Source organism: Pezoporus wallicus, unplaced genomic scaffold (genome assembly GCF_028554395.1).
Source record: "Pezoporus wallicus isolate ANWC-B61680 ecotype Strahan unplaced genomic scaffold, APGP_CSIRO_Pwel_v1 contig_5069, whole genome shotgun sequence".
Classification (NCBI taxonomy): domain Eukaryota; kingdom Metazoa; phylum Chordata; class Aves; order Psittaciformes; family Psittacidae; genus Pezoporus; species Pezoporus wallicus.
In genome coordinates, this window is record NW_026642361.1 from 4,546,089 (window position 1) to 4,563,016 (window position 16,928).

General features: G+C 40.0%; 1 protein-coding gene across 10 annotated transcripts in view; it reads right to left on the reverse strand.

Annotated features, from left to right (window-relative positions):
* The window catches only part of NAV3 (neuron navigator 3), a 544,137-nt gene that overhangs the window by 251,332 nt on the left and 275,877 nt on the right, over positions 1-16,928 (reverse strand). For 4 of the 10 annotated variants that reach the window (XM_057429343.1, XM_057429340.1, XM_057429348.1 and 1 more), the window contains exon 1: positions 9,485-10,143. The exons of 3 other annotated variants lie outside the window; for them this stretch is intronic. In XM_057429343.1, the coding sequence (XP_057285326.1) occupies positions 9,485-9,727 (243 nt within the window). In that variant the 5' untranslated portion in view covers positions 9,728-10,143. Of the gene's footprint in view, positions 1-9,484; positions 10,145-16,928 lie in introns of those variants that run through there. 3 more of the 10 variants (XM_057429344.1, XM_057429339.1, XM_057429349.1) reach the window with 2 other exon arrangements.

The window sequence follows — 16,928 nt, forward strand, 5'->3', positions numbered from 1 at the left end:
AGGCTATTGTTAAGGCATGGGCTTCCTCCAAGACCACATCCTGTGAATCAGGTCAAAGTGAAAAAGAGCTGCATTAAGTGAACTACTCATTGCGTGCCCTGTATGCGAGTGCAAGAAAAACTACATGACTCAAAAAATTAGTGTATTAGAGAAATAGGGATAGTGCACTTAGACCGAAATGAACGCATAGTTAAAAAAACCTAGCAGTTCTCATCTGCAATTGATAACCTACTGCTACAGAGAAGGTAGAGAGTGTATTGAAAGGCACAAATTAGGACCAAAACAGCCATTTCTCCTTAAAACAAGCCTGATTTTATTCCATAACTATACTTTTCACATAGAATCACAGAATCATAGGATAGTTAAGGCTGGAAAGGACCTTAAGATCATCAAGTTCCAAACACCCCTGCCATGGGCAGGGACACCTCACACTAAACCATATCACCCAAGGCCATGTCCAACCTGGTCTTGAACACTGCCAGGGATGGAGCATTCACAACCTCCCTGGGTAACCCATTCCAGTGCCTCACCACCCTAACAGGAAAGAATTTCTTCCTTATATCCAATCTAAACTTCCCCTGTTTAAGTTTCAACCCGTTACCCCTTGTCCTGTCACTACAGTCCCTAATGAAGAGTCCCTCCCCAGCATCCCTATAGGCCCCCTTCAGATACTGGAAGGCTGCTATGAGGTCTCCATGCAGCCTTCTCTTCTCCAGGCTGAACAGCCCCAACTTCCTCAGCCTGTCTTCATACAGGAGGTGCTCCAGTCCCCTGATCATCCTCGTGGCCTCCTCTGGACTTGTTCCAACAGTTCCATGTCCTTTTTATGTTGAGGACACCAGAACTGCACACAATACTCCAGGTGAGGTCTCACAAGAGCAGAGTAGAGGGGCAGGATCACCTCCTTCGACCTGCTGGTCACGCTCCTCTTGATGCAGCCCAGGATACGGTTGGCTCTCTGGGCTGCAAGCGCACACTGCAGCCAGCTCATGTTCATTTTCTCATTGACCAACACCCCCAAGTCCTTCTCCGCAGGGCTGCTCTGAATCTCTTCTCTGCCCAGCCTGTAGCTGTGCCTGGGATTGCTCTGACCCAGGCGTAGGAACTTGCACTTGGCATGGTTAAACTTCATGAGGTTGGCATCAGCCCACCTCACAAGCATGTCCAGGTCCCTCTGGATGGCATTCCTTCCCTCCAGCGTATCAACCGAACCACACAGCTTGGTGTCATCGGCAAACTTGCTGAGGGCGCACTCAATCCCACTGTCCATGTCAGCGACAAAGATGTTGAACAAGACCGGCCCCAACACCGATCCCTGAGGGACACTACTCGTTACTGGTCTCCAGCTGGACATTGAGCCATTGACCACAACTCATACTTAGTTAGTGAAAAGCCTACTAACAGTATTGCACACTGCACTTTTGATGAATGCTATGCTGCTCCACGAACGGCACAATGTGTTCTGCATCTCAATTGTGTCAGTCTGTGTTGATCGGATACATTAAAATTGAAAAAAAATATAGAATTATACAATGGTTTGCATTGTATAATGAACCTTAAGATCATCTAGTTCCAATCCCCCTGCCACAGGTAAGGATGCCTCACACTAGACCATATTGCCCAAGGCTCCTGAAGTAAAATTCTACCTTCAGGTCAGAGGTAGGTCCACACTCATGTTAAACACTGACTTTGAAAAGAAGATAAAGCCAAAACTGTCCTTATGAGGCAAGCAGGAAAAAGAACTCATTATCTGGATGTTTTATTCTTAACTGATCCCTTACAAAAGACAAAGGATGGGCTTGTGGTTATAATGTGGACACTGGGGCTCAAGATATATATGACTTGAAATTCCTAGTCCCCCCCACAAAGTCCCAGCCTGAGTGTGGGAAAATCACTCATTTCCCCTTTAATCTCTCCTCTCCCTCTGCACTGTGGGGATAATATTTTTCTCTTTCTCCCACGCTCTGTGTAATACAGCCATACATTCTGTAGGGCTGTGATTAACTTCTCCTGCGCACACCCACACTACCTGTCGTGATAAGGCATCAATCTAGTGAAAATTTCTAGAATCGAGGTCTGGTTGACACTCAGGAAAAATCCACAGAAAGGGTATTCTCATATGTTTTTACTTGAGGGAAAAATGATTTTCAGCTAAACCAAACTTTCTAATCTTAGTGGCACCTCTCAGTCTGAGGGGTGCATTGGGATGCTCCTGGCTTTTAGGGAGCAGCCCATAGAGCCCCTACAAAATGCGGCCACCTGAAATATTCACTCCAGTGCTCCTGGAGCCCTAAACTTAATTGGGTTCACAAGGCTTCTGTGTTTCTTGTTGTAGAGCAAAGTACGGAGTCCCTGAGTCACTCCACTGCCAGACCTCACAGGTCTTGAAGTATGAGGGCACTCCAACACTATATATTCTATATGACAGGAGAATTAGTGTTTCCAAGCAAGCAACTAGCTGGCTTAGACACCCTACCTGTCTTTCAGAAAACTTAAGTAGAAGTGCAATACTTCAGTGAAATGCCTGTGGAAACACTCATACCAGACAATGGTATTTTTTCTAAGGTAGCAAAGCTGCCTCCAAAGGGAGTTCTTCCATCTCTATGGCACTGTGAGCCATGGGCCTCTCAGCTCATGTTCCAGACTAGCATAGTTTCATTACCACAGACCTGCAGTCAGCTTAATCAAGGAATGAGAAAAGAGAATGAGGAGACCATCAGTATGACCATTGAGTTCTTTGCATAAGGAAGGATCAGTGCTAGTAATGCTATGAATGACAGGTATAAATTCATCTGTTTTTTTTTTTTATATACTCCAGTGAAGAAGATAACTTACCTTGCATTCAAAGCATTCCTCTGTTTAACAACTATTTCTGAGAGGAGGTTTTACTAAAGCCTAACTAAAACCTCCTGGGGTAGAATATAAGCCCATTATTTTTATCCAGAGAAAGAGACCGCTTATCTCCATTTACAATCATGGAGAACAGAATACCCTGAGAAGCTGCAAGAGTGCTGTACCAAACAAATGTTGCTGGGTTGCTTCAGGTTCTGCAGTTCAGTGGGTGCATCCACAGTGCATCAACACTCAAGACACATTCCGATTTTCAAGGAAAAGCTTTTTTAATGAAAAGTTGTTGGCCAAGAAATCCCCAAGCAGCTTCCCTAGGCACAGATGCAATACAAAGGAGTAACAGTAACTGTTTTCTGCTGATGCCTAATACTAGCTTGCAATGCACAAATTAACGTGGAATACATTGAGTTCTATGTTCTTATTTCGTGAGAGAAAATAAAAGCAGTGGAAAGGTCAGCAGAGGCCTTAAGATTAGGTCAGGAAGCACCTTCCTATCCATGATCCTAATTACAAATTACAAACAAAAAACATCTTTTGACCTACAGTCAATACACTTTGCTTACAAACACAAAAGCTTGAGAGCTGCATATTGTGTTACTGCACATTTCTCTCAACTATATGAAAATGTGCTTGCTACAGATGATTAGAAAATAAACATTCAACAGTGAAGTTGACTCCAAGCTCATACAACATGAGGCTTTTAAATCAGTTATAATGTAGTGTAGACAGATGGTGCTGGATACGTAAAGCACATTAAAGATGCAGCTATCTGTTTGATAAAGAAATAATTCAGAGCACAAGGCAAGAAGCTGAAATTGCTGACAATCTGAACTTCTGCCAACTGTCCTGGCTTCGCTGGGGCTGTGTGAATTTTAAACACACATAGTCCCAGGTGTCAGCAGTGCCGACTGAAATTTCTGGCAGCTAGTTCAGTGCTTTTGAAACAATGCTGGCTTCCCATCACTAGCGGTCACTATGGGGAGAAGAGAGGCTGCCTCTGGCTGCTTCTGCTGCCCTTTTTGTTGCCTTGGCTGTTGCGCTGTAAATGAAACACTCAGCACAATGAACAGCCTCCTTTCTTGCCAACCCACAAGGCAGACATCTCCAATGCACTAGCACTGAGAAAAGGAAGGGTATGACAAAACAGGGAAATAAACTCATTTATTTATGGTCCCTAGATTCAGTATGTCAAGAAACTTGGTGAAGCTTGGCTCTGAGAGACCGGACATAAAGGTATCCAAGAAATTGAAAGGTCAAAGAGATGTGGGATTGCAACAGATGCTCTGCCTGGGAAAGATTTGGAGAATGGTGGGAAAGGGTCAAGCAGAATCTAAGTAGATGGTGTGGAAGGGTTAGATGAGGAAAGAGAGATATGGAAGTCATTCATGGCACACATCTGTTTTTCCAGTGTGCACAGTACTCCCGTTGGCGTGAGCAAGGGCTCCACCCATGTATGGAAAGCAAAAATATTTGTCTTGAGATCTGTCTGGACAGAGATGCCTAGCTGTCCTCCAAGTCTGGTGTCTGGTGATGGGCAGGAGTTACCACATCACCAACAAACTGCTTACAGTTGATGAGGAAAAAATGGGATCTTTCCATGCTCATTCCAATGTCCTACTGCAACACAGTTGGCTGAATAACGCTGGCGGTGCTCAGACTGAGATGCAATAGTATCATACTAAATGAAATGGACCTCAAGAGTCACTTTAATAGCATCAGTATGTGCTTTTGCCTAATCACATAAAAGTATTTCGTTTTGTTTTGTGACACTGATATTCACTGTAGATCACTTTAATGATCTTCACTTGGTACAACTAAGTTGCACACCCCACTCTGTTGGCTATGCTTGCCAGTTAGAGCACATCTATTCTCTGTTCTGCTGATTCACAGACCACTTCCCCAGCCTGACTACTCAGATATCTGTGCTCTGGAGAAGAAGCCAGTTGTGTCTCCTTCTTCAGGTGGACCAGTATCTCCATGCTACAAGAATCTCAATCTAGAAAGGTTTTAGGTTTACATATGTGTACTATATCAGTTGTTGAGCCTGACTAGCGCTTTCTAATAATGAACAGTGATATGAAAAATGTTGCAGGCATGACAGGGAGACTAGATTAGTAGATACAGAGAAAAATAAGTCATATGCATAAGCCTGTAAAGATGTCTGCCAACAGGAAGGAAGAAGCAGATAAAGCAGACAGCAACAGAGAGATAGCATGGCCAAAGAGAAAGTGAAAACAAGAAAAAGAAAAGATAATATGACAGTAAAAGAATAAATTAACTCAGGAAAGACAGCTAAAATCTTATCATCAGAGTCATATAACCAAAACACTACAATTAATATACCAGATTCAGCTCAGAGGAAATTCAGTTTGGCAGCATAAAATGATGGTACATACAGTGTTCTTGAAAGAAGAAAGCTTGATGATGGGAGGAAACCTCTGGGAGCATAAAGCAGAGCACTGCAAGAAGCAGCCCCAGGAAGTCAGGCCAGAAAACCCATACGCCTAGCAGGGGTGCTGACTCCCAGCAACCACTCAGCTTTATGCCAGAGAGGATTCATGGCAGTGCCCTTGTGACGGCAGCATCAAATGTGTGAGGGCAGCCGAAATCAATCATGGTGTCCTAGACTAAAACTCTATTGCCATTGGCATTTTACTACAGGTCAATACAGTACAGAGTTATCAATTAGTGGCCAAAAATAAGTTGGTTTTGCAAAGAAAGTATTTTTCCATTTCTTCAGTTTTAAGCCATTGCTTCATTTACACTTCTACAATACTGTTTGACAGTTTGTTAGTTTTTTAATTTTGTTACTGTTTAATACCACATTCTGGAACTAGAACAATATCACAAAGCAGCCTAGCATGATCTGATAATTTCGGTCTCATTAGTTTAGCAAGCAGTATAAAAGTGGTGACAGAAATATAAATAATACTGTACCCACAGTTAGAAAAATATTACAAAATACATTGATGTTTTCAGACTTGGGTTTGCATAAGAACACTCTGTGGTCCAACTGAACAGCAAAACTCCATCTGCTTCAAAGACAGCCAGCATTTCACCTCATGAATCCAGCAGCTGGATTCCTTTCCTGTGTACATATATAGGAATAAACTTTTGTCTATATGATACTCAGGGACAAAGAATGTGCTCTGAATGCTTGCATTCGAGTATTTTGCATGACTATTCACACCATAAGTGTTCATGCAGTCAGTTTAAACATTAGTGGGTTTAGCAAGAAAGCAGATGGACCTGTGTGTGATTTAGGTACCAAAGCACAAATTATTAAAATTTTGAACAAAAATGTAGTTGAATAAACTGCACAGAGAATAATTAAAATCATTAACAGCTTATTATTTGTTTTCCTCAGCTTAACTATGTTCTATCCAATTAAGAAAAAAGTTTAACTTAATCATCTCAAGATTTTTCTACCAGTTTTTTATTAAAATAGTAGTATCACTTGTATTAAACTTCAAACTGCATCATGTCTGCAAAAAAGAAAGAAAAAAAACAAGACTACAAGTGCAATAAAATCATGTGAGATGGGAGAGACACCTAGGGAAAAGAGAACTGATATTTGCAGCTGTATTCCTAACCAGCCTTGGCAAGACAGTTGTGTGAGAAAGCCAACGCAAGTGTCAAAAGTCTCAAACAATCAGCTTTGGTGAGACTGAAGGCCATAGAGGAAACAGCTGGTGGCAATGACCTGCTGTATTGACATGTATAACCCAAATTTATCTTGGAATCCTTAGCACTTATAGATAGCAACAGGATACGTCACAGTGACTACACATGTCAACCTAAGTGCTTTCCAGACAGGACGAGAAAGCTGCTGACCCACGGTGCAGCATATGTAAAATACCAAAGAAAGTAATGCTAAAGGCTGCAATCCAGCAGCCAAGGGCAAAAGTTAACCAGATGATTAGTTTGCATGTTCCACTGTCTTTTGCAGATAGATATCCATATATTTTTCTTCAAAAATCTGTGCTGCCTTATATGTAGTGATATAATAAAAGCATACAAGCAGTATGCTATGTAGGCAGATTTTCCTCTCAACTGGAAATTCAGACTAGGTATTCACTACATTCTGATTGAAAGACCTTTTATCTGATCACTGTTATAATGAAACATTCCCTATAGTACAGTACTTTATGCCATAGAACCATGTAGGGATATCACATGTATGATTAATATGTTTGGTAACCAAAGAAATCAACCAAAGGTCTATTGGAAACAGCACTCAGAAATGGTCAAGCTTTGGAACAACACCATTTGTAATGCAGAACTCACATCTGCTCAGCAAACCTGAAAGACATTAACTCTTAGAACTCTCTCAAATTTGTGCTTTGGACGACTGCTTAGATTACCTGGACATACTGCTGAGACTACCAGGCACTGGAGAACTGGGGTGGCGTGGATCTCCATCACTAATGAAGCATTCAATACTTTTAGGCTAAAGTATTTTCTTACTAGTGAGAAAAGCCTAAAAATTATTTCTTCATCATAACCACCCACCTTATAGCCCAAACTACTTTGGCAAAAAGATTTCACGAAACTTGCTTAAAAAGTGAATAAAAGAGCATCCTTCACAAAACATGTCTGGAAGAAAACTGGTCAGGAGCTGCCACTAAGCTTTATGGGGAATGTTGTACTTGTAAGGGGGAATATAGAAAGACTGCAGAAATTAATAATCTCTGTAAATAGAGGTGGCCAGGGGAGGTGTTCAGACCACCATATGCACAAACAGGCCTTGCTCTTTAAGGGTCATCTTTTAAAAGTGTTCAGCTGCTTCCACTGAGAATAGAAAGAGAGAAAGATACAATGTCTGGTAGGCTGGTTTTTGGAGGTTGGTTTGGTTTATGTTTTTTTCCTTTAAAAAGCAGTCTCTAAGATTACAGTTATTGTCAAACCCATGAAACATGTAATGGCAAATTAGGAGAACAATTTGAGTCCATCTAACCTGTTACTTTACTCACAAGCACTTCATCAGGGCTCAGGACCAGATGCCTTGGAAGGATGTGACTCCCATTTCATGCTAATCATTAATAGTTCCCAAGTAGTTTAAACACTGAAGACAAGATGCTTTGTATCTTTCTCCACACTTTTTCAAAGAATCAAGAAACATCCCTCTGTAAGCAATGCAATTGTATTTGCTTTTTTGAAAACTGTACTTGCAAATCTAATTTACTTTTAGTGCTATATCCATTAAAGAACAACATTACAGAGGAAGCATAAAGAATATTTTCTATTAAAAATAAGCAATCAAGCAAAATCACATTGTGTTGAAAAGTGATACTATTATCTTCATGTCACACTCATGTCATAGAAAAGAGCTGTTCATCACTTCTGGTAATCAAGAGATGAATACACTGTTCCCTCTTCGTATTTCTATGTAGCATGTCTGAGACCACCAATGCATCATCTTTGGAAGGCAGGAAGAGCTGATACAGTAAACTCCAAGGGAAAATTTAAGTGACATGACCAAAATCTCCTGGGGAAATATGTGGCAGGGATTAAAAAGGAAACCAAATGTTCAGAATCCCAACCCTATGCTTTAACCGCAAAACCAACTTTCTTCACTAATACTCAATTAACCCAGTAACTAAAAACAAAGGAAAACCAAGTACATATATTATGTGTATCTTGCCACTTTAACAACTCTGATGACACTCAAGTGTCCTCAAACTAAATAAGAAGCAACTACAAATGTATATTTAATCCCAGTGTGGTAATCAGTTCCACAAACCAGAAGTACTAGAAAAGCAGTGGAAAGTAACCTTACATAACACTGCTTGCTGAAGCTGTTAAACCACAGAGGCAGCCGTAGTGTACTGACTCAAAGATCTACAGGAATATATACTACTGACAAGAAAGAAGTCAATACTCATGTTCAAAGCATGAAAAATGTTTTTTAACTACAGCAGACAGACTTGTAGAAAAGCAAGCAGAAGTTGTTAAATTGTTAAATAAGACTTAAGAAGACCTACGCTCTCCCTTTACAAAAGAAAAAGCCCTAAGAATCCTATTTCAGACAAACCTTTATTTTTTCAATCACATTGAATCAGAAGTAGAGTGGGACTACGAAGAAGCTATTTTTCAGAAGAGAAAAACACAGGTACTTTGCACTGAGAAGCTGTTTCTCTGGTTCAGCAGTTCTGCAGCAGGAGAAGCCAGATCATTTGAAAAGTGAAAAGAAAATCAATTACTTGTTTTTATTTTAAAAGAGCCTCCCTGTGGGAATAGGTGTGGGTGTGAGAGCTCTTTTTAAACTTCATAATATAACATGAAGCAGCCAAGAGTGGTTTTGTTTGTTTTTTTTTACTTTAAGTCCTGTCATGTCATTACTCTGCTTACTGGGTACTGGAATGATTTTTCTCAACTTAAGATTCTACTGATCCATATCAAAATGCATTTATGAAGCAGTTAACACTAACATTTAAAACCAGAATATTTATTCCAACAGCAACACTGAATAAAACAAATTTCCAAGGCTGCTATGTGACTTCAGTGATGATAGCAAAAGTCTATTTACCCAGTTACCCCCGAGTTCTGCATGCAATAGGTTTCTATCAGGCTTTGAATGAGCAAATCAACATTTTCTGAGAATTGAGATCCACAGTTAAAGTTTAGAACTAACCTTGCTATCTTCAATCTCCTGGGTTTTTCCTTGAAGAGCTCTCCTTTCTCCAAAATCGCAGGTTGACTTTAATGTAAGCTGGCAAGAAAGCATTGAGCTCTCTGCCCCAGTAAGCTCCAAAGACTTTGGTGAGTACTGCTGCGAGCCGGTGGGGCCAAGGTTGGGTATCGGGAGGGCAGTGTGAACAGGCTTTGACCCTACGGCTGGCTGCCTGAGCTTGGAGGCAACCCCAAGTACAGGCATGGCTTCTATAAAAGTACCTTCTTTCTGCCAAAGAAAATGCTCCTGACCTCAGTCTGGTAGACTCCAGCTTCAGTAATTCCAGAACAAATACTTTAAACAAAAGTAGCAGTCATCTTTTCAAAAACATCTTAAAACAAGAATAATAATACGAGTTTCACAAGGAAGCAAAACTTTTCCTTCATCTCTCCCCTTCTCCCTCGCAGCCACTCACACACGCTGCTCAGTGAGTCAGTGGCTCTGTAAGACTAAACGCTCCTTTGGGGCGTGAAATTTTCTTGAAGGTAACTGCCACAGAGTTGCCTGTCTGGGATTAAAGAACTCATAAATTCGCTGTCTCTTCTTCCTACAGCATTCCAGGTCTGTGTGTTAAGTGAATGAAGGACGGGAGAAAAGGAGGGAGAGATGAACCCTCCCCATACTCCAACTGTCAAAACAGCTCTGAGACCACAACACTGGAAGCAGAGACCTCTTCCTGGCTACATAAATAACCAGCCCACATCTGAAAAAACCAAAAAAAAACAACAAAAAAACAACAAAAAACAAACCTCTTTTTTTTCTTATTTAAAAAAAAAAAAAAAGGATCTGACTAGTGGCCAAAGCAAACAGCTGTTGGAAGAGTTTTCATCCCGGAAATAATCTCAGCAATGAAGCTGTTTGTCTGATTCCTGGCTATTTTTCACTGCTGACAACCACGAGCTACGGTGTTTCATTCCCTGTTACTCCCGTGAAATCAAGTTAAAATCGTGCAAGAGCATGGCTAGGCACAGACGCTGAATCACAGTGTGGGTAATGTCTGTTTGTGCTATGAAAAATCCATACAAAAACACAGGGCAGGATATAGGAAAATCACAAGCATTGTTAGAAGATTTAGTCAATACAGCTTTTCTGACTTGCTGGGTTTTTTTTATCTCTTTCTTGGTGGTGTTAACGTCATCTATTCAAGGTTAACACTTCCCTTTCTAAAAACATTTAAAGCTCTATGAAGCCCGTGTCCAATGCATCGTTTCTGCTTGTTGCTCACAGAAATAGAGAAATAGTCTTGCTGGCAACCTCAGATCCTTGTATGTGTAAACACAAGACAGATAGGCAAGCAGAGCAGGCTATAAAATGAGTCACGATGGACAGTCCAAATCACTGAGCAGCATAAGCACTTACTTAAAAGGACAACTGTAAATTCCTTTGAGAGCTTATAGCAACGGAACCCTTTAAAAAGTGTTATAAGGAAAAAAAAATACGCAGAAATGCCACACCATTAAACTCTATGGGATTATCACCCAACATTATGGATAAAAAAATGCTCCACTATTTATTTTTCTTTTTATCTCTTCCAAGCCAAAACACAGAGAGACCTGAATCCTATTCTGCCACTAATATCCTACATGGTATTAACTATGACTTCCTTGAATAGTATGTACTATTAACACTATAGATTTAAGCCCCAGAGAAAATAAGAGCCTTCTGGGCATATAAATTCTCAAATTAAAGATGGCAAGAGTTAGAAAAAGCATTGAAAAGAAAACAAAGTAAATGAGAAGCAGACTAAAAGGGTCCTCTTAAATCACCCTTTGAAATTATTTTGCAGAATAAAACAACCTGCAATACACAGTAATATATCCTCTATATATCCTCTATCTTTCCTTTACAGAGATCACACTGACACACTAGGTAAAAATTCAACTCTCTACTGACTTATAAACTATCCCATTCTTCTTTGGAGTTTGTAGGAGTGAATGTGACCTGGTTTAGGAATCTCCTGAGTTTTGAAGTGTGTGTACAGAGGATCAGATAACCCGTTTCAGCATCCTCTCCTCTTTGGTTTTGCTACCATTAACAGCAGACTGCAGAGAGGTAACTAACTGCTCTGCAGTTTAGAAAAGTCCATCTCACAGGATCCACCGCTCTGCTCAAATGAATATTTTTTTTTGGTGTGACATTTCAGGTCTTGTGGAGAGCAAAGGGGAAGAAAGCTCCTTGTGCGGTCCACATTTGTTCTCCAGCATCATAAAGCACTGCGGCTACATAAGGAATTCAGGTTTCTTAGGCACAACTGTTAACAGTTAATACTTTAGAAAGTGCACATATGCAAAAGCTGAAGTGGACCACAGGAAAAGAGGGATTTATCTCTTGCAAGGTTTGAGGAGATGAAAAATCCTCATGAGGACTGTTAACCAATGATGAAGACAAAGACCAAACTAGAGTCATGAGACAGACACTTTCTTAAAAAGAACTTTGCCAAAAAAATGTAATTGAATCTTATTACTTCTCAGGGTTATAATTTTACAAAATAATGCATTATGGTAATCTTGCTGTTCTTCTTTTGAATACGAGTGATGAGGTCATGATACCCACAGTCTCTTTTGCAACCCATTTTCCCAGCACAGAAACCCTAAAAGGAATAAGTAAGCAAACTTACTAGGAGAGAGTCATCTGTAATACATAACCAACAGGGTTTGGAAACAATGATGTGAAGTGGTGTTACTCTTTCAAAATAATCATTACTCTTTCAAAATAATTATTAAATTTACCAGGTTAGGGCCATCAATTTCAGAACCCCATTTACCTAGGATTTTTACAATGATAAAATTCAGAAGTGCTTCTGGTCTACCAAAGATACAAATAAGAAACTATGATTATTTGCAGGAATTGGGAAAAATAATGGAAGAAAACAGTAATAACACTCCATAGGCACAAATGTGGTTATAAGTCTGGTTGCAAGCCTGGTCTTCCTTTTTTTTGTTTTCTCTAATTCTAAACAAAAGATAAATAAACAAACATCTGCTATTTTTAGAAATCACTTGGCTACATTTTTTCACTTGGAAGGCTTTTGTGTACCTTATGATGAATGTAGGGTTTAAGAAGGATATGAGGGGAGAGAATACTTAACAGATAAGACTCAGCAGTGTTTTCCAAGCAAACAGGAAAGCACAGGATAAAGCTTGAATGAACTGGCAGTAGTCACAGGTGCTAGTGGTGGAGCTGGACAGGCAGAGTATGGCACTGTGGGCAGAAGGTGCCTAGGCCCACAGGCATTCTATAAAGGGAGGAACAGCTCATAACTGTGCAGAAAAGGCAAAGCGGGATGCTTCGAAGAAGGGTGCCTTGTTTGGCATCCTGCTGGCAGTGTGAGTTTGTGCGAGTTTGGTGGGATTGTCCTTGGTAAATCGGGGGGGGGGGGGCAGCTAAGTGACCATTAAGCAGAGCTGCCAGGGAGAATCAAAAGCAGGAATGAGGATGATTTAGATTTATATGAATAGTGTCCAAACTAAAAGAAGGCATACCTGTGAGAAACCAGGGGTGAAGCTGCAAGCAGTGGCTATAACCTGGGGTTACTGAAATGAAAGAAACACCAAACTGCCTTGCATGGGGGGTGGTATGTCAAGCTGGGGGGAACAAAGGGAAGTACTCTTGGCAGGCTAGAGAAAGTAGTGAGCAAAAAGATATAGCTGACAGAAACACGGGACACATATCTTCACTTGCTTACATGAAGCTGATAGAGACATGTCTAAAAAGCGATTGCATAGAAAGAGGTCAGGCTAAACACGGTACAGAAAGAGGACCTGTAGTCTTCTAATTTACCTGCTTAGACTTTTCTCAGCTTATACATCTTCAAGCCATTTGGATTCAGGATGCAGGAGGATTAACACAGATCATGACTGAAGCCCTGACACAAGGGAAATGACAAAGTTGTGCAGGAAAGCTTAGAGAACTATGAGGAAGCTGGAAGGTAACTGAGCTGTGGAAAAAAACAGAGGACAACACTTCAAGTGGGATGCTAGATAAAAAGTGGAAAGACAGACCAAAAAGTGAGGAAACAAAGCAAAGGTCAAACTGCAGTTCTTAGCAGTCTTGTTAAAAGTAATGGCAGTTCCACTGAAATGTTGAAAGCAGGGCCATTTCTTTAGCTAATAAGGAATAAAAATGATGATAATCTGGCAATAAAGCATGACTTCTGAAGTGTCAAGTAATCAATGTTTTTACAGCAATCATGAATTAGATGAATGATCTGTACCTCAGACAGTATGTGTGCAGTCATTATAACAATCCCAACATCACAGAAAAAACTGTAATATTTATTTCACATCACAAGAGTAAACATACCTGAAATCTAAGGTGTCTTTCAGTTATAGCATTAATGTGAATTTTTGTTCTCAAGACTTAACAGGAATAACCATTCATAGCACAACACCCCGGCATAAATTTCCTTTCCTTCATTGCATCTGACACCAGAATGGGTCCTATGAAGACTGTTCTCCATGTGTACACCCAGCCAACAGATAAACTGTTCACATGAACTGAACAGACAGCTGGCAGTGTCTCTCTGACCACAGGAAATATCAAGAGAGGGGACACCTGCCTCAAAAGTGGAGCCAAGAGATTTGTTTGCTCCTTTTGGTTTATGATCATTGACAAGGAAGCTGTTGCATGTGTTCAGGGTCAAACAGGAAATGTCAGGGATCCAGAGACTGCAGAGGTTTGTTCTGAGCTGTTTCCCTACTTCATCCCACTGGTGTAACAGCTGTGTCTATAGCTTATGTGAGCCAGGCCAACATCTGAATGAGCTTGAATGTGCCGATAAAATCACACAATTTTGTGTGTACTGATTACAGGTTAAGCAAAAAGTTTTCCCCAGCTGGGGACAGACAGCTCTTGGAAAAACAACCAACAATGCTAAAATACTGAAGACACTGAAGGAAACATTTTTTATGGTTTATTTAATAAACCCAGGTAATCAAGGTGTAAAATTTCATAACTCAAGAAGCACTCTGTGTGTCTGTTTGGTGTAACAAAATATTTTCAGTGTGTCAGATAATGATGAATCAAATCGTTCAGTTCAAATTCATGCTCGCAGCATCATTCTACTGGCATTATTCTTCTTATTATGAAAGTCAAATTAATCCATTAGTCTCAAGGTAAGACACTTACTAAGTATTCAATCCTATCTGCAAGTATGAAATGCTACTGAGTAAGCTGCTATTGTTTTACTTAACAGTTTGGAATTCCCAAAGATATATAATCCAAAGACCACTTACAGTCACAGAAAAAGGTGCATCCGGCTTCCTAAAGGAAATCCTTCTGCTTTGGCTGAATGTTTGGGGAAGCTTTTCAAAGACGACAACTTTCAAACAAGGATATTGTTTCATCCTTTGAACGATTTGGTCCTTCAAAAGCTCAGCCAGGCATTTACGGTTGTGAATGCACTGACAGAAGTTACAAGATCTTTTATAATTTTTATACATGCTGTACTTTTGCAGCATCTTCCATCAGATGTTTTCAAACCTGTATGAGTAATTTAGTAGTGTATCTCCTTATGAAGTATGAAAGATATATTATAATACAGCCAAGTGGAAGGCTAAACGACCTTCCTAAGTCTATATGGGGCCACAGTACTCAAGTAGGGATTTTTCTGGTTTATACATATATGTAGTTTAAAAATTATAATTATTTCTGCTTGTTATGCGCTCCCTTTAATCATTAAGTATTTGGCTTAAAGGAATCAAGCTTAAATACTATAGGATTGGGCAATCCAAACAAAAATTTTGTAAGGATAAGAAAGGACTAATAGGAACTGAACATACTATGTGAGTATTTATATACTGACATACTGGCTATGCGAGTATTTATATACTGACATACTGACTAGACTGTACAGCCACCTGGTAAAGCTTAATGAATGCATCAGCTTTCCTAATGAATGTGTCAGCTTTCCTCTTTGGGAGGTGGAAGAGGAAAAGAATAAAAAAAAAAAAAAGATAATCCATTTGTTCCTTTCTAAATAAATGAACCAAACAAATGCTGATGACTCTCAAAACGGCTGTTAACTGCAGCTAACAAGGAAACTTCCCCAGTGTTTTCAATCCGCAAAAACTGATCTGGAAGCTTATACTCACCCTAAGAATTGAAGTGCCAGCTTTTCTTTCCTTTTTTTCCCTTTTTCCTCAGTTTCTCATTTACAAACCTTCTCCAAGGTGCAGCATGCCACACTGGCTTCTCCAGCATCCTTATGGCCACTGGCAGGCAACTTCTCTCTCTTGCATTTCTGCTCTCTTTCCCACCTGGCTGGCTGTCTCTGAAAGGATTTCTGGCTTAGTATCACCTTTGGTGAGCCATGGTAAGTTACTGATTTCAGTTCCTGCTTGCTCTGTATCTTTCTGTCTAGGATACATTACAGGTACATGACTTCAGTGCTGCATTGCCAGAGGATCGTTTCCCTCACTTCTCAGAGTGTTTAAGAGTGCTCTATCTCTCTCTAGAGTTACTGGAAAAATGTCTAAAGTAGACACAATTCAGTTATAACAGTGATAACATTACTTAACTATGGAAGTGGTAAAGAACAGAATTCCTGGTCTATTTTTATTAATGTTATTAATTGAAGCAGCTATGATCCATCTGAAATTTGAAATTTAAACTATTTCCCCCCTCTCCCCCAAATTCTCTCCAATCACTACTGCTCTCAAAACAGATTTTCCTAGAACAAGATTCTCCCAATGTACACACACCCTAAAATGCTTATGGTATATTTTATGATGCTAAGGAGTCATTTATAAGTTCTCATTAGATGAGAGGGAAGTTGGCAATATATGTGGGTTCACCAAATCTGTTCTGACTTGATACTAAGTGTGAACTGTTCAGAACATGCATCCAAAATTTCTTCAGAGAATAATCTTACTGTGAAATTTTCCAACGAACTGTAAAAAATAACCCATTGAGATAAAGAAACTGAGACTGAACAGGAATCTGCTGATTATCCACCATCAGGTGCTGGCAGAGTGGCAAACCTATGCTTTCATCTACTTCCCTGTTATGAGTGCTGTGGATCTGATAGAAGGTTTCAAAATCCTAGCTGTGCTGGCATTCACTTCAGGACTGTAGTGAAAAACTGCTCCATAAGGTTCCTATTGGTCTATTTAAAAAAAAAAAAAAAAAAAGCAACTTTAAAAAAAAAAAAAAGCTTAGAAACATCTGCTACAGTCATGAGGAGACTCTTGGCCAAGTGCGGCAACAACAGTAAGAGACTTTGAAGTCAATCAGCTTAGCTATCACCAGCAGATACTCCCGCAGTCAGTGGAAATTACTGCACAGAGAGTTTAGGAGATATGAAGAAAACTTGCTCTGCCATAAGTGTATCCAGACAGCAGTGAAGAAAAGAACAACTTTTTTAATAATCATGAAAATGGTTAGGAATGAAAGGTTAGCTATAGGT